General features: G+C 47.5%; 1 protein-coding gene across 1 annotated transcript in view; it reads left to right on the top strand.

Moving 5' to 3' along the window:
* Nucleotides 1-19795, top strand: part of RAPSN (receptor associated protein of the synapse) — a 139095-nt gene that overhangs the window by 104384 nt on the left and 14916 nt on the right. Inside the window, exons 5-6 of the mRNA XM_086959730.1 lie at nt 8759-8881; nt 9150-9203. Coding sequence (XP_086815856.1) covers nt 8759-8881; nt 9150-9203 — 177 coding nt within the window. The remainder of the gene's footprint in view (nt 1-8758; nt 8882-9149; nt 9204-19795) is intronic.

Raw genomic sequence — 19795 nt, 5'->3', positions numbered from 1 at the left:
ACTGGGAGGAGGAATCGCCATCGTAAATATAAACACCCTCCGCCTCACAACCAGCTCCGATGACCACTCACCCGACATGGAGCACCTCAACTTCCAGATCCAGGCCAGCCCAAACACCACCCGCTACGGCACCCTCATCTAAAGCCCAACCCGACACTGGCCCCGCTTTAGCGAAGCCATAGCCGTCTTCAGTGCTCATCACGATCTCATATCAATGGACTGCATTCTCCTCTACGACCTCAGTTTCCACCTGGATGACCTCACCCCTACTAGAGAACCTCACCACCATCGAACTCAAACACCTGGTCACCACGCCAACCCACTCAGCAAGACACATGCTAGACCCCATCTTCTCTGTAAGCAAAAACATATCAGTCAGCCACACCTCCGAGCCACACTGGACCGACCACCAATGCATCCACTTCTTCACCAAACCCACTGTACACCACCATGCCCACCGCAATCCTTGCAGAAGTTGGAACAAGATCACCCAAGACCAGATTACCACCTCCCTGAGCAAAACCCCACCACCGACATCCACGGACGCCAGCACCTCAGCACGCAACCTACACCGCTGGATCTCTGACTGCACCAATGCACTGGCTCCCCTCAGGAAACTCTCAGGCAAGCAGCTCTCCAAGAAAGCATGCTGGTTCTCCACTGTGCTCCAAGAGTCCAGGTACACCTGCAGACAGCTCGAGAAAAGATGGGAGGAGCAGCAAGATCATGGCAGACCACGCAGCCTTCAAAACCGCCGTCATCACACACCACCACCTCAGCAGAAAAACACAGAAAGCAGTCATCCAGGAATACATCAATACCAAGGCATACAATAGCAAAGAATTTTTCGCTGTGGTCAAAGAATTTGCAAAACCCAGGCAGAGACAACAGGCATTCCCCCTCTCAAGATCTCTGCGACAACATCTCCTTCTTTTGCCACCACAAGATCAAAGTGATCTACGACAGCTTCAGAACCCAAGACCCACCCACAACCACTGCACTCAATGGCTCCAGACCTCAGCAGACCTTGCCGAACTGGACTGCCCTAACCTCTGATGACACCCTCAGGATCATGAAGAGCATCCACTCCGGAGCTCCCTCGGATCCCTGCCCCCCTCACATCTTCAACAGAGTTGGCACTTCCATTGCACCCAAACTCTGTCACACCATCACCTGCTCCATCGAGCCCGCACCTTCCCAGAAGACTGGAAGCACGCAGAGATCAACCACCTGCTGAGGGAATCCTCTGCCGAGTTGACGGAACTCAAGAACTACAGACCCATCTCCCTGCTCCCCTTCCTAGCCAAAGTCATTGAGAAAGCCATCAACGCCCAACTCTCCGAGTTCATCGAAACAAACCACATTCTGGACCGTTCCCAATCGGGCTTCAGTAGCAACCACAGCACTGAGACCCCTTGCCTCGCCGCTACTGAGACCCCTCTCCAGGGCTGGACTGGTTACCGGGCGTTTTGGTGTGCTGCCAAGCTGGGGGCTAATTTCACTGTGGTGGGGGCTGATTGCGTTGATGGGGACCTGTGTGTGTTTCGAAATAAACAAAGCAAAACGAATTTTTTTCAGCACACGCAGGTCTCCATCAACGAAATCAGCTCCCAGCTCGGCAGCACACCAAAACGCCCGGTAGCCAGTCCGGCCATGCCCCTCTCCTCGCCGCTACAGATGACATAGGCACCCTCCTTGACCGAGGTGAAACTGCTGCCCTCATCCTCCTGGACCTCTTGGCTGCCTTCGATACATCTCCCACCAAACCCTCTGTGCTAGACTCAACAACGCCGGCATCCGCGACAAAGCCCTAGAATGGATCCACTCTTTCCTCACCACTGAACACAGAGAGTCAGACTACCCCCGTTCATCTCAGAACCCACATAGATCAGCTGCGGACTGCCTCAGGGATCCTCCCTGAGCCCCACCCTCTTCATCATCTACATGGTCCCGCTTGCAGCCACCGTCAGAAGCCATGGACCCACCATCGTCTCCTACACCGACGACACTCAGCTGATTCCGTCCCTCACGGACAATGCCACAGCCGCCAGCAACTTCCACAACGGGTTGAAGGCAGTCACCACCTGGATGAAGGACAGCTGCCTCAAGCTTTACTCAGACAAGGCCAAAGTCCTCACCCCCCAGCTGGAATGACTTTTGGTGGCTCGCAGTGCTCACCCCCCCAACACCCACAGTCCATGCACAAAACCTTGGAATCATCCTGGACTCTTCGCTCTCAATAAACCACCAGATCAATGCTGTTTCGTCCTCCTGCTTGCACACGCTCCACCTGTTTTGTTAGATCTTCAAGTTGATCCTCACAGAGTCCAGGAAAATGGTCACCCATATGTTTTTGTCAGCAGCAGACTCGACTACGGCAATGCACTCTATGCTGGCACCCCAAAAAAACTGCAGAACATCCAAACCGCCTCCACCAGACTCATCCCGAACATCCCATGCCGCAGCGATATCACAGCCACCTGAGAGGCCTTCACTGCCTTCCAATCAACTAACGAATTACCTCACTCATGCCTACAATGCCCTCTACAACATCGGACCTGCATACCTCAACCACCACCTCCCCTTCTACACTCCCACGACACAACTCTGATCCACCCAACTGGCCCTATCCACCATCCCACGGATCCGCAAGACCACAGCTGGAGGAAGATCCTTCTCCTACCTCGCTGCGAACACCTGGAACTCACTGCCTCTGCACCTCAGGCAATCACATTGGTGCCGCAATTCAGGAAGGACCTCATTACTTGGCTCTTCCACTGAACTCATCTGAAAGTCATTTTCAATCGTTCGGAATATCGGCGTTTGGGCAGATATGACCCACGGAAACGGTTTATGACTTTTCTTGAGAAACATTTGGATTTGGATTATCATGTCCTATACTTTGGAATTTTTGAAAGACTGACTTTGAGGATGCTATAAATTACTCAAGTCCATGGATGCTGCTGGGAACGCCCCCAGCAACACCCATTGCACGCCTCTTTAACGCAGGACACTGCGTTAAAGGGACTGATATTTATCAGGCAGGATTACGACACAAAAAGTGGCTTAGTCCTGCCTGATAAATATCACTCAGTCTTCTGCACCACCGGAACGTCACAAAAAGTGACGTTCCGGAGGCACAAGGGGCTCGTAAATAAGGCCCCATAGGTTTCACACTTGTTATAGTTAGGAATTAGCATTTAAAAAACCTTTGAAATTCAATGAAAAAACCATAGGTTTCACACCAGTTATAGTTAGGAATTAGCATTTAAAAAACCTTTGAAATTCACTGAAAAAACCATAGGTTTCACACCAGTTATAGTTAGCTGGACATTTTACGCATACAAAACCATTGAAATTCCCCCGTTATAGTTAGTTGTACTCACTATAACTCGCGCGCCCGCAATCCACTGCTGATGATGTCACATATTACATCATTCATGACATGGTCAGTGACATCACTGATGACATCTCAAATGACATCACTGATGACATCACTGATGACATCATCCAGTGAATGTGGTTTGCTTTGATATTTAAATATGTATGATAAAGACACTACTTTGCATTGAAGAATGAGTGGATATATAAATATAAATGTGTGGATGGTGGATTTAGTAACAGTGTCATTGATTGTTTTCTTGACTAATTTGTAGAGTCTCACTATATATAATGTGTAGTTACTAAACTGTGTGAAAGTCTTTATTGCTTCGTCTTAATTGCTATGTTAAAGACTATATTTGTTATTGGTTTCTTAACGGAGCATTTGTATGGGTAAATGAATGTCTATGTGGTTTGGTGGGGTGTGTGATTGCCAAAAAATGTGTGAATAGTTCATTCAGTAGGTATATGAGGTTAAGACTATATTTTATAAAAGTTGTTTCAGGGAGCGTATATGTTTATGGGTGTGGTGGTGATGAAATATTTCTCTCAATGGTACATCTCCATTAAACGTGAAAAAAAAGGTGTGAAACCTATGCTTTTTCTGTGAATATATATATATATATATACACACACACATATATATATATATGTATAGATATGTATATATATATATATATATATATATATATATATATATATATATATATATATATATATATATATATATTCACTTAAAAACCCATAGGTTTCAGGCCTTATATAGTTAGGAATTAGCAGTTAAAAAACCATTGAAATTGCTACTATATAGTTAGTTGTACTAACTATATTTCGCGCACCCGCAATCCACTGCTGATGATGTCACATATTACATAATTCATGACATGGTCAGTGACATCACTGATGACATCACTGATGACATCTCAAATGACATCACTGATGACATCACTGATGACATCTCAAATGACATCACTGATGACATCACTGATGACATCTCATTTGACATCACTGATGACATCACTGATGACATCATCCAGTGTGTTTCTGTAAAGTTTAAATATGTTTTACATATTGAAGAATGAGTGAATGTATAAGTGTCTGGATGAAGGATTTAGTAGGTGCGTGACTGACTGTATGAGTGAGTGATTAAATGTGTCTTACTGAATGCATGGGTTAGTGACTAAACTGTCTGAATGTGTGCATCAGTATGTCTGTTGTTGTGTAAGCTGCTGCATGTTGATCAGTAGCTATATGAGTGGCTATATGGGTTATTGATTGGTTGCCCAAGTATTTGAATGGGAGACTGAGTGTGTGTGTGGGTGGCTGGGAGGTGTGTGACTCTGTGCATAGATGTGTGAGCAGTTGATTCACTAGGTGTATGAGTTCAAGAGTGCATGTGGAAACAGCTATATGGGCGGTTGACTGTGTGCATGGGTGTGTTGGTGAGTGAATGGATATATCAGTGCTACATGTGCAAGTAAGTACATATGTAAAACATATTGCATGTGAGAGTTGGCATATATAAATGACTATACATGAGAGCCAGTGAATGTGCGAGTGGCTATATGGATCATTGTGTTCTTGTATCAGTGATTGTATAAGAGAGTAAGTATGTGTTAGTATATGTTTGAATAAGTAAGGTGTTGTGTGTATAACTGTATAGTTGAGGAAATGGAAGTGTGATTGATTCTTTGCATGACTGACTAGGTGTGTGAGTAACTCCATGGATGAGTGGCAGTGTGTGAGTGTCTGTGCAGGTGTATGAGTGCATATGATAGTGTTGTATTGATGAGTGACTGTATGTATGAGTGATTCTATGGGTGAATGAGTAAATGTGTGTGTAGACCTAGGAATCAGTGAGTACGTATGTAGTAACTGGTATTGGTGTGTCAATGGTTTCAAGAATGGTAGTCTCTATTTAACACTGGGTGTATCAAAGGTTATTTTAGAGTGTGAGGAGGTGCATCGTATTATCACATGAATGATATCATCAGTGATGTTATCAGTGATGTCAAATAAGATGTCATCAGTGATTTTTTTTTTGCCCTTGGGGGTCCTTTTGGGACCCCCTGAGAAGGGCTAGAGGGTTGGGGGGTCTCTACCCTGCCCCTTTTCGTGTTTTCCACTCTTATTTTGGGCTCTCTTGTGCCTCAGTTCTCCTGAAAAACAAGATGGTGGCCAACACTTCCTGGTTTGGACAGTTTGGAATGTTGACAGAAGAATGACAGCCAATCAGAAACTCGCTCGCGCACGTAGGGGTACGCGCACGTACGCGTACGATACGGGTACCGTACGCGTACGGTGCGCGTACGGTGAGCGCATATAGATATATAATTTGCTCAAATTCATTTTCTTAACAACTACTGGAGGGATTTTCACCAAATATAGAAAAGTCACTACTGCATACATGTCCCTACCATTTTGCCAAGTTTGGTGTAATTCCGATCAGCCGTTCGGGCTGTAGCCGTGTCTAAAGGTCCCATAGAAAATGCCATTTGAAAAATTACAAATTCAATTTTTTCAAGAACTCCTGGAGGGATTTTCACCAAACATAGCAAAGGCACATCTGCATACCAGGCACTACCATTTTGCCAAGTTTGGTGTAATTCCATTCAGCCGTTCGGGCTGTAGCCGTGTCCAAAGGTCCCTATGTAAATTAACATGGGGAAAACACGTTTTGGGACCCCCTTTTTTTCTCGGCCTCCGCTTGACGAATCCCCCCGAAACTTTCAGGGAAGGAGCGGAGCGGAGCGAAGCAATTTTAAGGAAAATTACACGCAGATTCGTCAATCGGCGCCAAAGATATTCAAAATAGAATGTTGGGGATTTCCTATGGTAACTAGATCCTAACTATATATACCTACTGGCGACCGCCAGTAGGTAATATACATATATGTATAAACAACAGACGTGTTTCGAGCAATCCTGCTCTTGGTCACATGACCATATATATATATATATATGTTTATATTTGATCCTTTTGTCTTTTATGCTATCTACAGATCTATGTGGTGTACGCTGGTAATAAACCATTCCTTTTTACTGGAATGTATATAAAGCTCTTTTCCTATATTGTATTGTATTCTATGCAGTAACTTTTCTGTTTTCTATACATAACGGAACCTCGAAGGAGGTGTGTGCATACCAGTGTTCTTCGGCATATGTTGATCACTCAGGTTCACACAGACACTTGCATTGCTTTCTTTTTCAAGATTGCAAAGGTGCATACCTAGAGTAACAAGCATTGGAAATGCAATAGGGCTCGCATTAGGAAAGTTTGAGCTATTGGTATTATAAATGAATTTTTTTTATTTATGTGTTTTTTTTTAAAATAGCTAAATTAATTTTGAGTCATATGTCCTTTTGATACTAGGTGAACGCAATGTACTTTTCATTTTTGTAATGAACTGGTCCGTGTCTTTTTTATATCACAGAAATGTGTGCTTCCCCCTGGGTGTGTTCCATATGTGTACTGTGTGCGTTCGTATTGTGTGTGTTTTATGCATGTGTGCTTTTGTGTACGAGTATTTACTTCTGGCCCTGACCATGTGCATTTGCATGTGCGTTCGTATGTGTGCTTCAACGTAATCTAGTTTGAATGACTTTGTGTGTTTCTGCGTTTGTGTGCTTCTTTGTATACGTAAGTGTAAATTGTGTGTTATTGATTGTGCTTCCCTGTATCTGTGTGTGTGCCTAACTGTACCTGTGTGTTTTTGCCCTTCCTTTTATCAGTGTGTGTATAAATAAATAAATATATATATAATGTATATGTGTGCACTCTGTAGTATTCTTACCTTACTGTTCCAATAGAATTGTTATTGTATATTCCTGCTTCTACGTTCTATATGTGGGAGTTGGGTAGTCAGAATACATCACACTCCTCTGTAAATTGTGCACGGGTAGGCTTAACTGTATCACTGTGTACGTGCGCGTGCTTCCGTGTACCATTGTGTGTGTCTGTGTGTATATGCCGCCTGTACCTAACCCGTGTGCCGTGTCTCGGCAGTGTGTACTTTCAGCTCTACGTTGGGCAGAGGGGAGGGACAGCGCCACTCAGATGGTGTATTTGTAATAATTTTCAGTCACAAAAGATACAGTTTTAACGCCCGGTGCCCGCTACGGCCAGTCCGGCTCTGGTTGAAGGTAGCGCCTTAAGTTGTAGTCGTTCAGAAAGTTCTTCTGGCAGAGAAGTTCACACGTTTTCATTAGGTATAATAAGCAGAGGACAATGTTTTAATCGTGTTACTCTCACAGGTGACTCGGGATAATCTCTACCCGCACCTCGGTACAGCGCTCCAATGCATTTTACTTGGCCGGCGCTATATAAATCTACCGACATGTAAATGTACACATTCGAACACGGCCCAGAAATCACCCAGTGCGCTCTGTCACTGAAGTGCATGACGGTTCTGAATGCGTAGGGAATGTGATCCAGGGTGGGGTGGAAAGGCCTGTGAAGCAGGGAGTGGTGCAGAGGGCGTGTTACACCGAGTGTAGTGCAAAGGCTGCGGAGATCCAGGTTATGTAACATAATGAAACACGGAAGGTGTTGTCAAGGGCGCGACTCTATCCAGTGCTGTACTGTGTATGGCACAGTGTAACTGAGCGACTGCACATATGACTGTACATGAGTGTGCAGATTAGTGAGTAAGTCATCACCTGAGTGACTGGACAAGTGACTGACTGAGTCAGCCAATGAGAGACTGCTTCTTCGTGTGAGTGAGTCAAAACGGAATGGTTTATAGATGGTGGAAGAGCTGCTTATCTCTTATGGAGATAGATTATCTGGGGGGAGGAAGGGCTCCTAATGGGAAGTGTAGTCGGGGAGAAATTGAGAAAAAAGCTGAGCAGGGAGGGTGTTATTGCGGCTATCTGTTTGCCCGAGGGGAGGAGAAATGCCGGCCTGAGGCAGAGCACACGCTGAGAAGCTTGTGGGAGGGGGGCTGGGCTGCCTTTGATCTGGTAATGCGAGGCAGGCAGGCAGGCGGCTGGTGGCATTGTGCACGCGCTTTTTAGGGCTTGCGCTTGCGCAATGACCTAAAAAGCACATGCACTTGAAGGAATCGCCAGTGGAATCGCCAGTGGTGGTTCAACACTGGATAAGCCGTAATAGAGCTTCGCCAGCGATGCGCAGAAGCGCATCAGCAGGCGAGCCCTAAAAATGGGGGGGATGGTGCCGATGGCTCTTGTCATACTTGCCTTTTCTTTTAAAATCAATTGCCTCCTGTATTTACCCTATGGTTTGGTGATTTACTTTACCTTCTGAAAACTGTTGAAAAGTTATTTCCAATGAGTCTTATTTACATGGCTTGTTTTCCAGTGACTTGCTGGTCTTCCCAGGTCATGCCTAACCAGTCGCTCCCTCCTCTCCCCCCAGAAAGCCTTCCCACGCTACGACTCCTCCATGGGTATCATGACAGAGATCGGGAACCGACTGGGACAGACGCAGGTGCTGCTGGGAGTGGCCAAGTGCTGGGTCATCCAGAAAGACCTGGATAAGGTAAGCAAGGGGCCAGCCCTGTGGACTCTGGGCGTAAAGGGAGTGGACTGTTTCCAAGAAGGAAAGGTCACAGGTGGAGAGAGTCAAGGGAGTGAGGATGCATTGGGGACCAGGGTGTGAATGGAGCTGAGGGGTGCAGAGGACCCTTGGAGCAGTTGTACCACTCTGCAATATTCTATCTTTATAGGGCTTGCTTCTCTCTTCCAGGCCCCCCTCTCTCTTGCAGGGCTCATCTGAACTGTTTTTTTTTTCTTCTTCTTCTCTGCAGGCTTTGGATGCCACCCTTAAAGCTCAGGATCTGGCTGAGGGCCTGGGGAACAAGGTGAGGCTTTAGGAATCCGCTGAGCACCAGCCGAAATGCTTAGAGGTTCGCATGGTACCTACAAGCTGACACCACACATCCGGGTATTGTAAATACTGCTCGGATGGGTCCTCTGCCTTGTATGATGGCAGTGTCTTGCCCATGGCTGTTGGCACAAACTACAGTGACGTTCTTGCGGCTCCTTCCCGGAAGGGGCGAAAGGTCCCTGTTGGCATACGTGGTGGACCTGGAACAAGTGGCGTAGAAAATGCGTATCTCTTATGGCCATGTATTTTCTTTGTGTCAATATTTTGAGAGATGATGTTAAACCCCTTGCATGCTGATGACGGCCCCATCTGTCATGCACTACGGCGCTCGTGTGCTGATGACGGCTGGGGGTCGTCATAAACTCGCCCACTCGCGATTTTGCCGCACAGGCTCAGAATAGCGGCAGCATGCAAGGGGTTAAGGGATTGTGCAGGGAGATATTCTGCTGTTTATGGATTCACAAAGAATACACAGGAGATAGAACCATGATTACAGGTAGGTAACCTTTTCATCTACAGAATGTAATAGGGTCTGATCTGCAGCCTCCTTAGGAGAACGGTATTGGGTCCAGCTCTAACTCCAGGCCACATGCACCCTGTGCAGAAACTCGGAAGTGTATCCCCAGCACTCTTTTGCCTTTTTTGGTGCTGTGGGTGATTAAACATAAGGGATACGTATTTACTCAAATGACAGGCTAATTGCTACCTGTGAGGTAATGGAGTGTTTTTTTATGTTTTGTGGCTGTGAAACCTCTCCATGTATAACACTTACCAACTCCTTTGGGTCCAGTAGGTTTTGTTTGTTAAACCTTCAGCTCAACCCTGGGGAGCTGTGGCTCTGAGCAGTGAGGCTGACACAGAAGAAGAAGTGAAAAGCCTTTAAACAGCACCAAACAACTGAGGAAGTAATCAACACGACACTCAGGAAATCCAACACCAACTTATAAAAATAGACTGTACTGTTATAAGAATTTAGACACAAGAATGAAAATGATCCACTGTCGGGTCCCGGAGATGAGGAATTTACAAGTTATAGTAAATCAGAGCATTTCATTCAACCATGAACTAGAACTGGCAAATCCAACTAATCTACCACTTAGAAACCTTTTCAAGGAAAACCTGGTCTAGAGTCAATACAAGTGGTTACAGTAACCTGGGGTGACCAACTCCAGCAGGGAGCTAGTCAGGGGCACCAGCAAGACCCTCAGAAACTGTGACCTCCACAGGAGAAGCCGTCTTCAAGCAGTTCCAGGCTCATTTTCTCTGTGTTGCAATGGACTTCTGTGTAGTGGTCCTGATGCAAGGGAAGAAGGATGCTGAAGATACTCCAAGGATGCTGTAAATGTGATGTGGTTGACGGGGGTTTTCCTGCAGGTACTCCTCAGTCTTCGAAAATGGTGTGGAGATCCTGGTTGCAGGGTTGATGTCCCACGAGGTTTACTCCGGTATGGCCGAAGGCCAGATACCACTGGACTACCAGTCGCACGTTGTCGTGGTCAGAGGTCAATCCTTCCTGAGTTTCTCGCTGGTCCTCAGAGTGTCCAAGCAACTCTCCGACAGCACTACTGGGTTCATAGAACTCGGGTGCCAGTCTGTGCATTGAGTCTGGCCCCAGGTATTGCACGGCGGCTGTGGTAGTGACCTGATGACTTTGGGCTACTAACCTGCTGCAGCAGGCATCTTCAGCTGTTGTGTCCTGGGCTGCGAACAGGACGCCAGTTGACTGCCCCTAGGAGTTGCTAGGATTTACTAGGCTCTGGAGATGAATTCTCCTTGAGCAGAACGTAGCAGGCGCAGTCCCTCTCTTCACTAGCCACCAGGTGCAGCAGGCGCAGTCCCTCTCTTCACTAGCCACCAGGTGCAGCAGGCACAGTCCCGCTCTTCACTAGCCACCAGGTGCAGCAGGCACAGTCCCTCTCTTCACTAGCCACCAGGTGCAGCAGGCACAGTCCCTCTCTTCACTAGCCACCAGGTGCAGCAGGCACAGTCCCTCTCTTCACTAGCCACCAGGTGCAGCAGGCACAGTCCCTCTCTTCACTAGCCACCAGGTGCAGCAGGCACAGTCCCTCTCTTCACTAGCCACCAGGTGTAGCAGTCCCTCTCTTCACTAGCCACCAGGTGCAGCAGGCACAGTCCCTCTCTTCACTAGCCACCAGGTGCAGCAGGCACAGTCCCTCTCTTCACTAGCCACCAGGTGCAGCAGGCACAGTCCCTCTCTTCACTAGCCACCAGGTGCAGCAGGCACAGTCCCTCTCTTCACTAGCCACCAGGTATAGCAGGTGCAGTCCTTAGCAGCGCATCCTCTCTTTGTTGGCCCCCCCGGTGCAGCAGGGCAGTCCTTCTTCGGTCCTTATGCCAGGTCAGTTGAGATCTGAGGTCAGGGTGCCAGGGGTGTCCTCTTAAAAGCCCCCAGGGCAGACTGAGGTTGGTAGCCAACGGGCTACCAGGATCCCTCCCACCTGGTGAACACTTCATATGGAGTGCAGCATCTGGATATCCCAGCAGGCCCACTACCAAGACGGTGAAACCCCTCTCATTGTGTGGACTCCACTAGCCCATCCCTGGTGTGTGGCTACCTCATGGCCACATGCCCCTGAGGAAACCAGTTTGACAACTGGTTTGCCCTCTTTGATCCCTGTGGCAGCATGTATGCCTAAACGATGGGGCAGCCCTCCACCCGGGTGTTACACATTTGCCCTTCAAAGGCAGCTTCCAATTTTAACAACAAATAAGCTCTCGCAACTACATGTGTGTTCATCCAAACAAGGTACAATGACCAACAGTAAAAAGGAAACGCAGACGCAGGTTCTTTGGTGTGATAATTCTTGTTACAGCAAGATGTTAGCTTTTCTCCAGACTTTAGAAAGATATCAAACGCCGACACGTGTTTCGTCGTGTGCGAGTGAGTCAAACACGACTCTTCAGGGCTTACACTCCAATCCACTGTGTGTACACGAGAGACGACCGCCGGGAACAAACAGAGGAGGGATTGCCTGAAGCGGCACACCGCTTCAGAGGATACAAACTCGTTTCCTCAATTTGGCACGAAACAGGATTCCCCTCCCGGCTCCCCGCCTGACGGCATAGCGGGATACAGCGCTACACTATATCTACATGATTACCAATGGGATTTGACAACTCCATTCCTATACTACCATTGATCATTTTATCAACCAGCCTCGTCTGTGTAGGATTACACAGAATACCCATTGCCTGAAACTGAGCGTGTTAGACCCAGACTTACTCCAACCACACAGTGGATTGGAGTGTAAGCCCTGAAGAGTCGTGTTTGACTCACTCGCACACGACGAAACACGTGTCGGCGTTTGATATCTTTCTAAAGTCTGGAGAAAAGCTAACATCTTGCTGTAACAAGAATTATCACACCAAAGAACCTGCGTCTGCGTTTCCTTTTTACTGTTGGTCATTGTACCTTGTTTGGATGAACACACATGTAGTTGCGAGAGCTTATTTGTTGTTAAAATTGTCTTGTCTTTGACTTGTATAGACGGTTAAGGGTGTTTTGCCGTCTGCTCTTTACGCACTACACAACGATACTTTTGCTCCTTGGAAACCTTGTAACGTTTTAACCCAGGCAGTGCGCCCCCTTAGTCCTAATTTTCTAAAAAACCCCAGCTTCCAATTTTAAGCCTGCCTTTAGGGACCAGCACCCGGGTGGCTTCCTGCAGGAGGGAGGTGACACCTCCCTGGTCTGCAATCCCTCATTGTTTCCCTTCCAGTCGTTCTCATGTCTCCCCTGGAGGGCAGAAAGCTGTCTTGTGGAACAGGCTCCATGTGTGCTGGGAAGGCAGAGGAGTTTTAAAGGCAATATATTTGTAAAAGCTGCACACTGCAACAAGTTACATCAACTTCGGCTTGAGATTCAAGTCGAGCTACATGTAATGAGTTGTTTGATACCTTGGAGTGCCCATCGTCAGCACGTCTGAGGGCTCAGTCTGCAATCCTGCACTCACCAAATGGGCGACCAAGTCTTTACACAGTAAAATTGGCAGTTTCTCATTTTTACTGAAGTATTAAATCTGTTTTTATTGGCAGAATGCAAAGTAAGGCAAACAGGATATAGTCGCCTACAACCCAGCGGGCCGGCTAGTATTGGTTTGGTCATGGTGGTACGACAAAGATAAAGATACTATCCCACTAAAAATTAACACAGCATGTCGCCTACAACCCATTAGGGCTGGCCGCGCATAAAAGGAAGGAGGACAGCAGACCGGTCGGACTGCAAGTGGGTAATCGTGCAATCAAGCAAGTCATTAGTTCTGGGGCGATGATAAGCCAACTGCCAGCGATCGATAGACACTGAATGGTATTCCGCTCATGAACAAAGAACAAAAAAAAAAAAAAACCAGAGGAAAACAAAAGAAAAAAGACAAAATCCCATCCCATCCCTCCCCCTCCCTCCCTCCCCAGTGAGCAAGAACAAAGAAAGATAATGTATCAGCCTATATGCCCTGTATGTCGTGAAACTATTATGCTATGGATATATGGAAGTCCGGCGACATACATAATTTTTACTGTTAGAACATGTAACCTACATGTCCTGCCAGTTGCACCCTGCTTAGGACTCAGCAGCTGTGGGATACACTAAAAATGTCAGGGATAAAATAGTGCTGTTGTCTATTCATGTTTTGATCTAGAAAAATGATAAATACAGTTTAAATATTCACTCCAGAATTTGTTGGGAAGAATCAGGACATAACAGATTAGTGGACGAAAAGAAGACTGGCTTGAGAAAGCCAAAAAAAGGTGTTTCTTCTGTTTTTGTTGAGGTTTGTTTTGCTGCTTTTCGATTTCCCACTTACATTTTAATCTTATCCTTTGCTCTTGTGTCTTCTGTGCTCCTGCTGCTGGTCCTTTCATATCTGACCCTATTATTCTTCCGTTCCCTGACCCCGCTCTTCATCCCCTACTGCTGGTCCTTTCGTATCTGACCCTATTATTCTTCCGTTCCCTGACCCCGCTCTTCATCTCCTCCTGCTGGTCCTTTCATATCTGACCCTATTATTCTTCTGTTCCCTGACCCCGCTCTTCCATCTCCTCCTGCTGGCCCTTTCATATCTGACCCCTCTTCTCCCATTCCCTGACCCCGCTCTTCATCTCCTACTGCTGGTCCTTTCATATCTGACCCTATTATTCTTCTGTTCCCTGACCCCGCTCTTCATCTCCTACTGCTGGTCCTTTCATATCTGACCCTATTATTCTTCCGTTCCCTGACCCCGCTCTTCATCTCCTACTGCTGCTGGTCCTTTCATATCTGACCCTATTATTCTTCTGTTCCCTGACCCCGCTCTTCCATCTCCTCCTGCTGGCCCTTTCATATCTGACCCCTCTTCTCCCATTCCCTGACCCCGCTCTTCATCTCCTACTGCTGGTCCTTTCATATCTGACCCTATTATTCTTCTGTTCCCTGACCCCGCTCTTCATCTCCTACTGCTGGTCCTTTCATATCTGACCCTATTATTCTTCTGTTCCCTGACCCCGCTCTTCCGTCTCCTCCTGCTGGTTCTTTCATATCTGACCCTATTATTCTTCTGTTCCCTGACCCCGCTCTTCATCTCCTACTGCTGGTCCTTTCATATCTGACCCTATTATTCTTCCATTCCCTGACCCCGCTCTTCATCTCCTACTGCTGCTCCTTTCATATCTGACCCTATTATTCTTCCGTTCCCTGACCCCGCTCTTCATCTCCTCCTGCTGGTCCTTTCATATCTGACCCTATTATTCTTCCGTTCGCTGACCCCGCTCTTCATCTCCTCCTGCTGGTCCTTTCATATCTGACCCTATTATTCTTCCGTTCCCTGACCCGCTCTTCATCTCCTCCTGCTGGTCCTTTCATATCTGACCCTATTATTCTTCTGTTCCCTGACCCCGCTCTTCATCTCCTACTGCTGCTCCTTTCATATCTGACCCTATTATTCTTCCGTTCCCTGACCCCGCTCTTCATCTCCTACTGCTGCTCCTTTCATATCTGACCCTATTATTCTTCAGTTCCCTGACCCCGCTCTTCATCTCCTCCTGCTGTTCCTTTCATATCTGACCCTATTATTCTTCCGTTCCCTGACCCCGCTCTTCATCTCCTACTGCTGGTCCTTTCATATCTGACCCTATTATTCTTCCGTTCCCTGACCCCGCTCTTCATCTCCTCCTGCTGGTCCTTTCATATCTGACCCTATTATTCTTCCGTTCCCTGACCCCGCTCTTCATCTCCTACTGCTGGTCCTTTCATATCTGACCCTATTATTCTTCCGTTCCTGACCCTGCTCTTCACCTCCTACTGCTGCTCCTTTCTTATCTGACCCTATTATTCTTCCGGTCCTGACCCTGCTCTTCCGTCTCCTCCTGCTGGTCCTTTCATATCTGGCCCCTCTTCTCCCATTCCCTGACCCCGCTCTTCCGTCTCCTACTGATGGTCCTTCATATCTGACCCTATTATTCTTCCGTTCCCTGACCCCGCTCTTCATCTCCTACTGCTAGTCCCTTCATATCTGACCCTATTATTCTTCCGTTCCCTGACCCCGCTCTTCCATCTCCTACTGCTGGTCCTTTCATATCTGACCCTATTATTCTTCCGTTCCCTGACCCCGCTCTTCATCTCCTACTGCTGGTCCTTTCGTATCTGACCCTATTATTCTTCCGTTCCTGACCCCGCTCTTCATCTCCTACTGCTGGTCCTTTCATATCTGACCCTATTATTCTTCCGTTCCTGACCCCGCTCTTCATCTCCTGCTGCTGGTCCTTTCATATCTGACCCTATTATTCTTCCGTTCCTGACCCCGCTCTTCATCTCCTACTGCTGGTCCTTTCATATCTGACCCTATTATTCTTCTGTTCCCTGACCCCGCTCTTCATCTCCTACTGCTGGTCCTTTCATATCTGACCCTATTATTCTTCCGTTCCCTGACCCGCTCTTTCGTCTCCTACTGCTGGTCCTTTCATATCTGACCCTATTATTCTTCCGTTCCTGACCCCGCTCTTCATCTCCTACTGCTGGTCCTTTCGTATCTGACCCTATTATTCTTCCGTTCCCTGACCCCGCTCTTCCGTCTCCTACTGCTGGTCCTTTCATATCTGACCCTATTATTCTTCCGTTCCTGACCCCGCTCTTCATCTCCTACTGCTGCTCCTTTCATATCTGACCCTATTATTCTTCCGTTCCTGACCCCGCTCTTCATCTCCTACTGCTGGTCCTTTCATATCTGACCCTATTATTCTTCCGTTCCTGACCCCGCTCTTCATCTCCTACTGCTTGTCCTTTCATATCTGACCCTATTATTCTTCCATTCCTGACCCCGCTCTTCATCTCCTACTGCTGGTCCTTTCGTATCTGACCCTATTATTCTTCCGTTCCTGACCCCGCTCTTCATCTCCTACTGCTTGTCCTTTCATATCTGACCCTATTATTCTTCCATTCCTGACCCCGCTCTTCATCTCCTACTGCTGCTCCTTTCATATCTGACCCTATTATTCTTCCGTTCCCTGACCCCGCTCTTCATCTCCTACTGCTGGTCCTTTCATATCTGACCCTATTATTCTTCCGTTCCCTGACCCCGCTCTTCCATCTCCTCCTGCTGGTCCTTTCAGATCTGACCCTATTATTCTTCCGTTCCCTGACCCCGCTCTTCATCTCCTGCTGCTGCTCCTTTCGTATCTGACCCTATTATTCTTCCATTCCTGACCCCGCTCTTCATCTCCTACTGCTGCTCCTTTCATATCTGACCCTATTATTCTTCCGTTCCCTGACCCCGCTCTTCATCTCCTACTGCTGGTCCTTTCATATCTGACCCTATTATTCTTCCGTTCCTGACCCTGCTCTTCACCTCCTACTGCTGCTCCTTTCGTATCTGACCCTATTATTCTTCCATTCCTGACCCCGCTCTTCATCTCCTACTGCTGGTACTTCATATCTGACCCTATTATTCTTCCGTTCCCTGACCCCGCTCTTCATCTCCTACTGCTGCTCCTTTCATATCTAACCCTATTATTCTTCCATTCCCTGACCCCGCTCTTCATCTCCTACTGCTGGTCCTTTCGTATCTGACCCTATTATTCTTCCGTTCCTGACCCCGCTCTTCATCTCCTACTGCTGGTCCTTCATATCTGACCCTATTATTCTTCCGTTCCCTGACCCCGCTCTTCATCTCCTCCTGCTGGTCCTTTCATATCTGACCCTATTATTCTTCCGTTCCCTGACCCCGCTCTTCATCTCCTACAGCTGGTCCTTTCATATCTGACCCTATTATTCTTCTGTTCCTGACCCCGCTCTTCATCTCCTACTGCTGGTCCTTTCGTATCTGACCCTATTATTCTTCCGTTCCTGACCCCGCTCTTCATCTCCTACTGCTGGTACTTCATATCTGACCCTATTATTCTTCTGTTCCTGACCCCGCTCTTCATCTCCTACTGCTGGTCCTTTCGTATCTGACCCTATTATTCTTCCGTTCCTGACCCCGCTCTTCATCTCCTACTGCTGCTCCTTTCATATCTGACCCTATTATTCTTCCGTTCCCTGACCCCGCTCTTCATCTCCTACTGCTGGTCCTTTCATATCTGACCCTTATTATTCTTCCGTTCCTGACCCTGCTCTTCCGTCTCCTACTGCTGGTCCTTTCATATCTGACCCTATTATTCTTCTGTTCCTGACCCCGCTCTTCATCTCCTACTGCTGGTCCTTTCTTATCTGACCCTATTATTCTTCCGTTCCCTGACCCCGCTCTTCATCTCCTACTGCTGGTCCTTTCGTATATGACCCTATTATTCTCCCGTTCCCTGACCCCGCTCTTCATCTCCTACTGCTGGTCCTTTCATATCTGACCTATTATTCTTCTGTTCCTGACCCCGCTCTTCATCTCCTACTGCTGCTCCTTTCATATCTGACCCTATTATTCTTCCGTTCCCTGACCCCGCTCTTCCGTCTCCTACTGCTGCTCCTTTCATATCTGACCCTATTATTCTTCCATTCCTGACCCCGCTCTTCATCTCCTACTGCTGGTCCTTTTGTATCTGACCCTATTATTCTTCCGTTCCTGACCCCGCTCTTCATCTCCTACTGCTGGTCCTTTCATATCTGACCCTATTATTCTTCCGTTCCTGACCCCGCTCTTCATCTCCTACTGCTGGTCCTTTCATATCTGACCCTATTATTCTTCCGTTCCTGACCCCGCTCTTCATCTCCTACTGCTGGTACTTCATATCTGACCCTATTATTCTTCCGTTCCCTGACCCCGCTCTTCATCTCCTGCTGCTGCTCCTTTCGTATCTGACCCTATTATTCTTCCGTTCCCTGACCCCGCTCTTCATCTTCTACTGCTGGTCCTTTCATATCTGACCCTATTATTCTTCCGTTCCTGACCCCGCTCTTCATCTCCTACTGCTGGTCCTTTCGTATCTGACCCTATTATTCTTCCGTTCCCTGACCCCGCTCTTCCATCTCCTACTGCTGGTCCTTTCATATCTGACCCTATTATTCTTCCGTTCCCTGACCCCGCTCTTCATCTCCTACTGCTGGTCCTTTCATATCTGACCCTATTATTCTTCCGTTCCTGACCCCGCTCTTCATCTCCTACTGCTGGTCCTTTCGTATCTGACCCTCTTATTCTTCCGTTCCCTGACCCCGCTCTTCATCTCCTACTGCTGCTCCTTTCATATCTGACCCTATTATTCTTCCGTTCTGACCCTATTATTCTTCCGTTCGTGACCCTGCTCTTCCGTCTCCTACTGCTGGTCCTTTCGTATCTGACCCTATTATTCTTCCGTTCCCTGACCCCGCTCTTCATCTCCTACTGCTGGTCCTTTCTTATCTGACCCTATTATTCTTCCGTTCCCTGACCCCGCTCTTCATCTCCTACTGCTGCTCCTTTCATATCTGACCCTATTATTCTTCCGTTCCCTGACCCCGCTCTTCATCTCCTCCTGCTGGTCCTTTCGTATCTGACCCTATTATTCTTCCGTTCCCTGACCCCGCTCTTCATCTCCTACTGATGGTCCTTTCTTATCTGACCCTATTATTCTTCCGTTCCCTGACCCCGCTCTTCATCTCCTACTGCTGGTCCTTTCATATCTGACCCTATTATTCTTCCGTTCCCTGACCCCGCTCTTCATCTCCTACTGCTGGTCCTTTCATATCTGACCCTATTATTCTTCTGTTCCTGACCCCGCTCTTCATCTCCTGCTGCTGCTCCTTTCGTATCTGACCCTATTATTCTTCCATTCCTGACCCCGCTCTTCATCTCCTACTGCTGGTACTTCATATCTGACCCTATTATTCTTCCGTTCCCTGACCCTGCTCTTCCATCTCCTACTGCTGCTCCTTTCATATCTGACCCTATTATTCTTCTGTTCCTGACCCCGCTCTTCATCTCCTACTGCTGGTCCTTTCTTATCTGACCCTATTATTCTTCCGTTCCCTGACCCCGCTCTTCATCTCCTACTGCTGGTCCTTTCATATCTGACCCTATTATTCTTCTGTTCCTGACCCCGCTCTTCATCTCCTACTGCTGCTCCTTTCATATCTGACCCTATTATTCTTCCGTTCCCTGACCCCGCTCT

The sequence above is a fragment of the Lissotriton vulgaris genome, chromosome 2_2 (assembly GCF_964263255.1).
Source record: "Lissotriton vulgaris chromosome 2_2, aLisVul1.2, whole genome shotgun sequence".
NCBI lineage: Eukaryota > Metazoa > Chordata > Amphibia > Caudata > Salamandridae > Lissotriton > Lissotriton vulgaris.
This window is presented reverse-complemented; position numbering and strand designations above follow the sequence as displayed.